Source organism: Cydia strobilella, chromosome 1, assembly GCF_947568885.1.
Source record: "Cydia strobilella chromosome 1, ilCydStro3.1, whole genome shotgun sequence".
Lineage (NCBI taxonomy): Eukaryota > Metazoa > Arthropoda > Insecta > Lepidoptera > Tortricidae > Cydia > Cydia strobilella.
In genome coordinates, this window is record NC_086041.1 from 8255041 (window position 1) to 8266193 (window position 11153).

The following is an 11153-nucleotide window of genomic DNA, read 5'->3' on the forward strand; positions in this document are numbered from 1 at the left end:
CTTGAGTAGTGTTAATGTACGGACTTACGGAGTTACGATTGAACTGCCGAATTGAAGCAGTGCTCTCGTTTTATACCGGCCGCGTGTGGATCTATGACGTCATGGCTGCCCCGGTAATCAACCCGCACCTACGAAAAGCCTTATGGAACTTTCGCTTTTAATTGACGAGATGCAAGGTCGCGGTCGCAGGCATCCGATAATGCCCGGGGCTTTGGCGCTCCCACTCAGTCCTACACATGCGTTTGGAACTTAATCGTTTCGGACAGTGTTTTACGGCTTGCAGTTTTAGACAACTAGATGATTACGTGCAATTCATCCGGACATAATCATGCTTTTGGACTTTTATACTTTAGCTCATATGAAACCATATTTGGCAGGCAGTGATAAAATTCAACTCTATTCGTAGCTATTAGAATTAAAATTCAATTCAAACAAATATTTTTTCCCCTCACTAGCTCGGAAAGCCGTCTTTTATCCTTTAAAACAAGCGGGGGAAAACGCATTTTATCCACTAGTGGGGAAAGTAATTTGACCTTGGATGGAGCGTGTTTAAATAGCTTTTGACAGATAACAAAACGTAAAACGCTCATATTAATGGTTCGTTCGATATTAATTATCATTAAATAAATGGTTTCAGAATTTAATAAAAAATACCAAATTTGGCTTTATTTAATGATTTTAAGTCATAAACCTTAAATTCCATAAGAAACATTTGTTTTTTTAAATGATATTGAATGTAATTCTGAACGCACAAGTTGAGTCGATGCAATTTCAAAACGCATCGTCAGAAATGTCAACATTGTCAACAAAAATTTTCTTATCGGCTCCAACACGTAAAAATGCACAACTTCCAGTTTTCTGTTATAATATCGTATAATCGTAAAAAAATTAGTGATGCCAGTGATGAAGATGATCTAACGCCTGTGGATATTGCACTTTCCTCGCTATAGTGAGGGGGAAAATATTTTTTCCCCTCACTAGCTCGGAAAGTTGTTTTTTATCCTTCAAAACAAGCGGGGAAAAACGCGTTTTATCCACTAGTGGGGAAAGTAATTTGACCTTGGATGGAGCGTGTTTAAGTAGCTTGACAGATAACAAAACGTAAAACGCTCATGATAATGGTTCGTTCGATATTAATTATCATTAAATAAATGGTTTGAGAATCTAATAAAAAATACCAAATTTAGCTTTATTTAATGATTTTAAGTCATACACCTTAAAATTCCATAAGAAACGTGTTTTTTTATAATGATGTTAAATATAATTCTGAACGCACAAGTTGAGTCGATGCAATTTTAAAACGCATCGTTGACATTTCATACGTCAGAAATGTCAACATTGTCAACAATTTTTTTACTTAAAAACTTTTCTCACCGACTCGCGTAAAAATACACAACTTCAGAGTTTTCTGTTATAATATCGTAAAAAAATTAGTGATTCCAGTGATGAAGATGATCTAACGCCTGTGGATGTTGCACTTTCCTCGCTATAGTGAGGTCAAAAGTTTTGTGTTACACACGGGTGCAAATGTATTTTACTTCTCGTGTGATGAAACACTCGCTACGCTCAGGATTTTATTTTAGAACCACTCGCTTTGCTCGTGGTTCAACTATAGAATCCTTTCGCTTGCTCGTGTAACTCGTGTTTCAATTCTACACTCGCGGGTAAAATACAACTTTGCACCCTTGTATAACAAATAACTGTTTCCCCTCACTAGCTCGGAAAGCCGTCTTTTATCCTTTAAAACGCATTTTATCCACTAGTGCGGAAAGTAATTTGACCTTGGATGGAGCGTGTTTAAGTAGCTTTTGACAGATAACAAAACGTAAAACGCTTATAATAATGGTTCGTTCGATATTAATTATCATTAAATAAATGGTTTGAGAATTTAATAAAAAATACCAAATTTAGCTTTATTTAATGATTATAAGTCATAAACCTTAAATTCCATTTGTTTTTTTTAAATGATGTTGAATGTAATTCGGAACGCACAAGTTGAGTCGATGCAATTTCAAAACGCATCGTCAGAAATATCAACATAGTCAACAAAAAATTTCTCACCAACCCCGACACGTGAAAATACACAATTTTCAGAGTTTTCTGTTACATTATCGTAAAAAAATGAGTGATTCCAGTGATGAAGATGATCTAACGCCTGTGGATGTTGCACTTTCCTCGCAATAGTGAGGGGAAAAGTTTTGTGTTACACAAGGGTGCAAATGTATTTTACTTCTCGTGTGTTGAAACACTCGCGGGCAAAATACAACTTTGCACCCTTGTATAACAAATAACTATTTTATCACATGCAGTAAACTAAAGGGGTCCTAGCAAACTAAAGGTATCCATTGTGAGACCTCTTTATAAAAAGGAGGATTGAATGTAATTCGGAACGCACAAGTTGAGTCGATGCAATTTCAAAACGCATCGTCAGAAATATCAACATAGTCAACAAAAAATTTCTCACCAACCCCGACACGTGAAAATACACAATTTTCAGAGTTTTCTGTTACATTATCGTAAAAAAATGAGTGATTCCAGTGATGAAGATGATCTAACGCCTGTGGATGTTGCACTTTCCTCGCAATAGTGAGGGGAAAAGTTTTGTGTTACACAAGGGTGCAAATGTATTTTACTTCTCGTGTGTTGAAACACTCGCGGGCAAAATACAACTTTGCACCCTTGTATAACAAATAACTATTTTATCACATGCAGTAAACTAAAGGGGTCCTAGCAAACTAAAGGTATCCATTGTGAGACCTCTTTATAAAAAGGAGGATAAAGATAGCATGAAGAACTACAGGCCTATTGCGTTAATCTCTGTCTTTGCCAAAATCATAGAGAAAGTTATATACAACAGTCTTTACAATTACTTTGAAAACAAAAAAACTTATTTGCAAACGAACAAAAAGGGTTTCGAAAGGAAAAATCAATAAATTTAGCAATTTTCGATTTAGTACAAAAAGTTATTAATAACATGGACAAAAACATCCCTACATGCGCTTTATATATGGACATGTCAAAAGCGTTTTACTTTGTTGACCATAATATTCTCTTAGACAAACTACATGCTTATGGAATTCGCGGTAATGTTTTCAGTCTAATCCGTTCTTACCTGAGAGATAGGAAACAAATTACACAAATCAAAAGAATATCTCCCAGTACGAAAAAAGAGGAAACCTACTCATCTAACTTTAGGAGTATTTGTTATGGGGTACCCCAGGGAAGTGTGTTGGGCCCACTATTGTTTTTAATTTACATTAACGATATGCCTAAAGCTACGGTACACCCGATGGTTCTCTTTGCAGATGATAGCACCATTATTTTTTCTGGACAAAATATAGAATCATATGAAACTGACATAAATAATACCTTAGAAACTATTATAGAATGGCTTGATAACAATAATCTTAGAATAAACCTGGACAAAACAAATATTATGACATTTAAGCAAAGAACCAAATCTACTAGTTTAAACATAGTTTATAAGGGACATAAAGTGAATGAAACGGACATAACGAAATTTCTAGGATTAAGTATAGATAATAAGTTGACATGGAAAACACAAACTGACAATATATGTAATAAATTAAGTAAATATTCATACGCGTTGTACAATTTGAAAAAAATCGCAAACGAATCGACACTTTTAACCGCCTATCATGCTTATGTCACATCTAATTTAAGATATGGTATCCTTTTTTGGGGAAACTCCACCAATAAAGAATTTGTATTTAAGGCTCAGAAGAAATGCATACGAACAATTTGCGGTGTCCAAGAAAGTGAGCCATGTAAACCATTTTTCAAGAGTCTCAAAATTCTTACATTGCCATGTTTGTATATATACGAAACGCCCAATTTTGTAAATACAAACCACAGCCTATTTAGTAAGTTTAAAAGCGTTCGCCTTCAAAACAAACTAAAGTCTGCAAAAAGTACCAAATAAAACGGCACTTTTACAAAAAAGCATACTTGGAATGGCTCACAAAATATATAACAAGTTACCGGCGAATATAATTGCATGTAAAGACAAGGATAATGTTTTAAAAAAAAACCTAAAAGCTTTTCTTACCGAGAAAGCATATTACTCTATTATAGAATTTTTGACTGAATTACCTAATTAAGATTTACTGCATGACATAACCCTGTTTTGACTATTATTGTTTTTCTGTGATATTATGATTAGCGTGTATTTTTATTGAATTTGTATGCCAATAGGCACGATATAGTGATACTGAATGTATTTAACATCTTGTAACTTACCTATGTTGAACAAATAAATCTTTGAATCTTTGAATCTTAGTAAAGGATTAATAGTAAGGTTTGTGTGCTATATTCCAAGTATTTCTTACGTTGATTCCACGTTTCTCGTTTTTCAACTGTGTTGATGTGAAAACTTACCTATTTTTTTATAAGATGAAGTTCTTATTAGGTTCCCAGATAATCGTAAATGCGTATGTTGGAGGCATAATAATGTATTTATTTACAATAGGGAAGCATGCTTTTATTTTGAAATTGTACCCGCATGCTACCCATTTATTAAATAATTTACCTGTTATAGTTTTAAATTATTTGTCCTTCATCAATTATTTGTTATATGTATATTGTCTTCGGTTACCGCGATAGTTACTCATATCATTATAATACATCATTATTTTTGTAAACCTGTGTTGTGTACAATAAAGTGATTACTACTACTACTACTACTACTACATCCCGACGTTTCGAACCCTTTACAGCGTTCGTGGTCAACGGGTGACTGAGGAAAAACTACAAAGTGCAAAAATACCCACATACTAAAAATAATGAACCATCATAGACTATAAACTTTAAGGCTGGTTGTACATGCAAAATAGGTTCATAAGGCTAGTTATACACTACAATTATTTTCAAGTAAAGATAAGATATACGCGATAAAAACTACGCCGGCTCCAACCCTACACCTCGGACCCGAGAAGATTTAATTCCCTCCTAAATTGTAGGAGGGTATCCCAATATGGGACCGGCAACAAACTCGGCGGGACACATCTTTTCAAAACATATTATACTCAGAATCCGTATTTTGCTTTTGAGGTACGGAACCCTAAAAAATGATATTAGAAACTTTAATATAATTTTTGAAGACCTATCCATAGATATCCCACACGTGTGGGTTTGATGAAAAAAAGATTTTTGAGTTTCAGTTTCAAGTATGGGGAACCCCCAAAATTTATTGTTTTTTTTTTCTATTTTTGTGTGAAAATCCTAATGCGGTTCACAGAATAGGTACAATCTACTTACCAAGTTTCAACAGTATAGTTTCGAAAAAAAGTGGCTGTGACATACGGACGGACAGACAGACAGACAGACAAACATGACGAATCCATAAGGGTTCCGTTTTTGCCATTTGGCTACGGAACCCTAAAAATGGAAAAATAAAATTAACCTTTAAAAAAAAGTAGAAGCGACTTCAAAAAGGATTAAATAATATATAATCCCGTTTTATATGCGCTAGCAACTGATACATTTGAAGTCGGTGCCAAGCCAAATAGTTACAATACTGGTTACATAGGTACTGATTCGCACTCGATTTGACGGGGTGTTGACGCTTTTAAATTGTGGCTTGTGATAGTCAACTACTATACGGAATCCTAAAAAGGTGAGTGTTTCATACAAATAGCAAACACTTCTAAATTTCACAATTCAGTCAGTTATAATTAATTTAATAACATAAATAACAATTACAAAAATACTTAACTATTCAGTACAAAAACAACAAGATCGTAATATTTTATCTACAAGAAGTACGGGCTGGGTAGTCTGGGGGCGAACAGCGGCGCAGACGCAGGTGCGGGCGCGAACACCGGCGCTCGTGCTAGGTACGGTGCGGGCGCGGGGGCAAACACGGGGGCCGGGGCTACCACCCGAGCGGGCGCCACTAGCGGCTCACGGCGCACCACCGCGTTGAAGCCGTTCAGAGGGTCCGCGGTGTAGTCGACTATCCTCCTTGTGCCGTCGGGGTCGACTACAGTATATGATCCAGTCACGAGATCCCCGTTCCTTTGCTCCTGGTGGCCTTTGTAGTCGCCGGTGAGCGCGTCCTGAACGTCGTAGCCGTACGAGTACTGTGGCAGAGGGTCGAACCGGGCTATTGGGGCTAGCGGTGCTGGTACTACCACGCTCGCAGCCGCGGCACCCAGCACGCAGATCAATACTACAATCTGTAAATAAATTAGGCGTATTAATATTTGTTATCCAATATCTAGGTCAGATCGTTTATCACGATTTACTTCAGTCTTCCAGCTCTTTTAAAATACAGACAAATTTTAGGTGGCCAGATGGTTTAGAAGCCTAATGTGAACGTGATTAAAGTGCGCGGTTGTTTTATGCGATAGACGCAGCGTTGAACGTATTTGTTAACGGAATGTATGAAAAATAAAAATGCCCGTAAAACAATACTATAGTGTCATTAGATTAGCTAATGTAAAATGTCATTTTTCCTACAATACATTCCGTTGATAGCATGCGTTCAACGCTGCGTTTATCGCATAAAACAGCTGCACGACCTCCCACACTTCTCTTTTGAAGAATTGCATAAAGTAAATTTATACCGAACCATATCTAATATAAACTAAAATAGATTGCCTTGACCGACTTAAACGAACAGGCAACCGGACAACCGGACGCTAAGGAATCAAAAATAAAACTGGAGCAATAAAACTTCAAAATCCAGTTTTAATCATAATTATTGTATACCTACTTTGTTTTCTTCCGGTAATAAAACCGGTAATTTTGTGTCCCGTAGAAAACCATTTGAAACTAATTGATATTGTACACAAAAGTGTCGTGTGATTTATCAATGTGTCACAACATGTAGACGGCTATCTATTGTGTTTCCAAACACCAATTGATATACCAAGCGGTGTACAATAGCTTCGCGCATTGCGGCTGGTTCACGATCATATATCTACTTTCATGATGAGTAATGTAATGGATATTATCAAACTTTGGTGATCGGTAAACTGACAACAATAGTTATTTGTGCAACAAGAGAGGAAAGTTTGTTTTTCTTGCGAATGTTTATTGAGCATAGCGAGGGACTCAAAAACACGAGATGTAAAATAACTTTGCTCTCGTGTTGCACATATAATTTTTCACCTCAGTAGTGAGAACATAATATATTAAAGGTTAAAATGTATTTCGAATTACACAGAATAATACAAAAAAAAAAAACACCAATTTGTAATAGAAGTATGAAGTGGCAGTTCATGGCCTTCACTAAATAAAAAACCTACTTTGTTTCACTACCTTTGTTTCAACACACGATAAGTAAAATACATTTGCACCCGTGTGTAACACAAAACTTTTCACCTCACTATAGCGAGGAAAGTGCAACATCCACACGCGTTAAATCATCTTCATCACTGGAATCACTCATTTTTTTTACGATATTATAATAAAATTCTGTATTTTTACGTGAGAAGTTTTAAGTAAAAAAATTGTTGACAATGTTGACATTTCTGACGTATGAAATGTCAATGATGCGTTTTGAAATTGCATCGACTCAACTTGTGCGTTCAGAATTATATTTAACGTCATTATTAAATAAAAAACAAATGTTTCTTATGGAACTTTAAGGTTTATGACATAAAATCATTAAATAAAGCTTTTGGTGTTTTTTGTTAGATTCTCAAACCATTTGTTTAATGATAATTAATATCGAACGAACCTTTCTTATGAGCGTTTTACGTTTTGTTATCTGTCAAGTTACTTAAACACGCTCCATCCAAGGTCAAATTACTTTCCCCACTAGTGGATAAAATGCGTTTTTCCCCGCTTGTTTTAAAGGATAAAAGACAACTATACGAGCTAGTGAGGGGAAAATAATTTTTGTATACAATTGTATGGTGAAAATTGCGGGTGCCTAAATACTTTTGAGCGGTAGTGTAGGTATACATAGACCTATAATTTCGGCTTAAATTTTTGTACCAAACTGGCAAATATTATATACTTACAGTACACATAACATAAATGTAAATGTCAAATAGAACTTCCCTTTTCATTATAATATTCAATCAATTGCATATCGACCACGTTGCGAAACCTCCCTTATGCGAATATAGGTTTGTATCCATTTTAATGAACATCGGTATGCGGTATGCGTAATATGCGTAACGCTTCTAACATCCACTCGTTGCGACAACTATGTGCTCCTGTTCACCCCTAATGATGTTAGTTCGTCCATTGAATATCAAATATGCTGTTATGGAAAGTTTGTTTATAATACTTAAGTATAATGTCTGCCAAATTTACTGATAAGCTATTAAAGCGCAATATTTTAAAATTCGAGATACAAAGAGACAGAAATTTAATGGAATAATCCCGATTAGTTAAATAAGTGAGAAATTGTGGAATTTTAATTAAATATAAATAGGTATGCCGTTCCTGTGAATCCCTAGAAAACTCCGTTATTTGAAATAACTTATTTCACGTGCAAATTAAATTTGCTCTGAAAGTGGGTCGTTGTGGTTCTAAAAAGTGCGCGCAGAAAGTGATACGTTTCTGCTCTAGTGCAGAAAAGTGGTGTACTCCTCTGCGTCCCCGTACTCCCCGTCCCATGAGCAACTAGGTGGAAACAAAATTGAAAAATGGTGTCTTTATTTCCCCGCCTGGAAAAATTGGTAATTGTTCTAATTTTACACTACATATGGTGCACCAAACTACCTCGACGGAAATGGGTGCCTTTCAACCCTTGGTTAACAATCTACTATTGTTTACAATTACATACGACTTATGCCCATGAACTACATAGAGTTGGTAATTTGATAAATTTATGGGCATAAGTCGTATGTAATTTCGTCCAAATTTCATCAGATGTAAATTAGTTATAAGTTCGTCTCCTAAGTCCTTTAACGTTGAAAAATTATTATTGCACTAACAGTTCTATGTTATGCTCACCACTGCAACGCTTGTGGGCACGTCATTACCATACGATATGCATATAATGATCGATTGCGGCCACGACCGATTGCAAAATTATTTTAGATTCCTGATATCTTAATGAAATTAAAATAATTAAGACATACTAGATCCAGATGCACACTAAGAGAGCACCGAAGTTTTATAGAGAATGAAACGAGTAAAACAGGTTTTTAGGTAAATTTGTGTAAGAGAAAAGGATATTAATTATAAATGTAGTTTACTCTTAAGGAGCCCACTGATTACCAGTCTGCCGGACGATATTGGCCTGCAGTTGTTCGGAACTGTAAAATGTTTGTTTTAACTGACAGGCTGATATCGTCCGGCGGACTGATAATCAGTGGGCCCCTTTAGATCAACGTATCCGAAAACGTTGATAGATTGAAAAGAGAAAAGAGCTATAGTATCAGATGTCACAATCCAGATACAAATCGGTTGGTCAACGTCAAGAAGCATGGACAGGCGTCGTGCGTGCAATTGAAGGATCCATCAGTTGCGTCGCGACAACCGGTACACAAAAGCTGCGATTGCACAGAATCAATCTTGACAGCTTGATTATTTAAACTGCAGATGATTAAAGTTAAATAACTAATCGCTAAATGTATGTTAAACCTACATTTTATTAAAAACCGGTCAAGTGCGATTCGGACTCGCGTTCCAAGGGTTCCGTGTATTACACAATTTTTAACAATTAATTTTTCACCTCAGCAGCTCGAACAAGCCTACTTACGTCACTACCTGGAGTGACGAAAGTGCAACTTTCCTCACTCCTGGGAGTTAAAGAAAGTAGCTTTTTAATTTAGTGAAGGCCGTGAACTGCCACTTTATACTTCTATTACAAATTCGTTTTTTTTACATATTATTATTAATATGTTCTCACTACTGAGGTGAAAAATTATATGTGCAACACGAGAAAAAGTTATTTTACATCTCGTGTTTTTGGGTCCCTCGCTACGCTCAAGATTCTGACTTAGAATCTTTCGCTTTCTCGGGACTCCAAATAAACACTCGCAAGAAAAACCAACTTTCCTCTCTTGTTGCACAAATAACTATTTTTAATGGAAACGTGAATGAAATTTCTTTAAAAAACCCGTAGCCATAGTACAACGTTTTACAGTACATATCATATGGCACTTTGAATTTTCGACATAGTTACGTAATGTGCTAATTATCGCACTAGTGTGGTAAAGTAGCACCATATGTACTGTAAAAAGTATTTACTAACGTAAAGTAGCTTTAAGTAAAGCCTGACCAGGAATACATGATCACGCGCCATGTTGCGGAATTTCATTGGAACTAAATTTTTCATACTAAATTGAACTGTCACCACATACATGAGAATAACAGCGCCCTCTTGACAATGATCATATATTTCTGGTCGGGCTTTACTAACTTTCATCCTTCTTTCATCCTAAAGTAAGCCATTAAAGAAAGAAGTTTGTGAAAGACAATTAAAGTCTGACAAAAATCAACAATTACAAAAACTGGCTTAGGTTTATATTGTTTCCTGGATAAAATGCTGCAATGAAGGTTATCCCGAAAAATCCCTACAAACAAATGTCGACTCACCTTGGCGTCCATGTTTGTTGGCGTGGGTAGATGTGCAGGTTCCAAACGAACTGTGCCAGCCCCCGGGCCCCGCCGCGTTATATATCGGACACAACGTAACTCGGGACGTGATCTCCATACGATAGGGCTCATTGTGGACTCCCGTGTTACGATACTCTTGCGATACTCGCTACATGCTCCGCTTCCGAAATGCTTTCTTCACTCATCGCGGCGAAATTTAGGAATGTAAATAAGTACGTAATACTTATACTTAATTTTTGGGTTTCGTAGAAGTCACAGCGACGTTTTTTGGTTGAAGAAATGTCACTGAGAGATCGGTATCGTACTTCTGTGACTTCTTATAAACATTGTTCGAATCGGGCCGAGTTTCATAATATCCATCGGCCTGTCAGTCCGTCTGTCCATCCACGGCCTAGCACAGAGGTTGGGAGGTCTGATGGCGATGGCAATTGCCTTCGTAAAAGCTAGTGATTACTTGATAAGCGGACCCCCGGCTCCGCTTCCTGAATATGTTCTACAATCATAAAGCCGCGAACGCGAGTGTGGAGTCTAGTTCGCTAATCAGCGAAATCGACTCCACACTCGCGTTTCGCGTTCGCGGCTTCGGGCTCTACGTGTAAATTGGTTTT

The 11153-nt window shown here is 36.5% G+C and overlaps 1 protein-coding gene across 1 annotated transcript; it reads right to left on the reverse strand.

Moving 5' to 3' along the window:
• Positions 1 to 5678: 5678 nt before the first annotated feature.
• Positions 5679 to 10602, reverse strand: LOC134756250 (larval cuticle protein A2B-like). The gene is made up of 2 exons (XM_063693081.1): positions 10525 to 10602; positions 5679 to 6197 (listed from the first exon to the last, which is right to left on the reverse strand). The coding sequence occupies exons 1-2, from the start codon at positions 10534 to 10536 to the stop codon at positions 5772 to 5774; spliced, it is 438 nt and encodes a 145-aa protein (XP_063549151.1). The 5' UTR covers positions 10537 to 10602; the 3' UTR covers positions 5679 to 5771.
• Between the last annotated feature and the right edge of the window lie 551 nt (positions 10603 to 11153).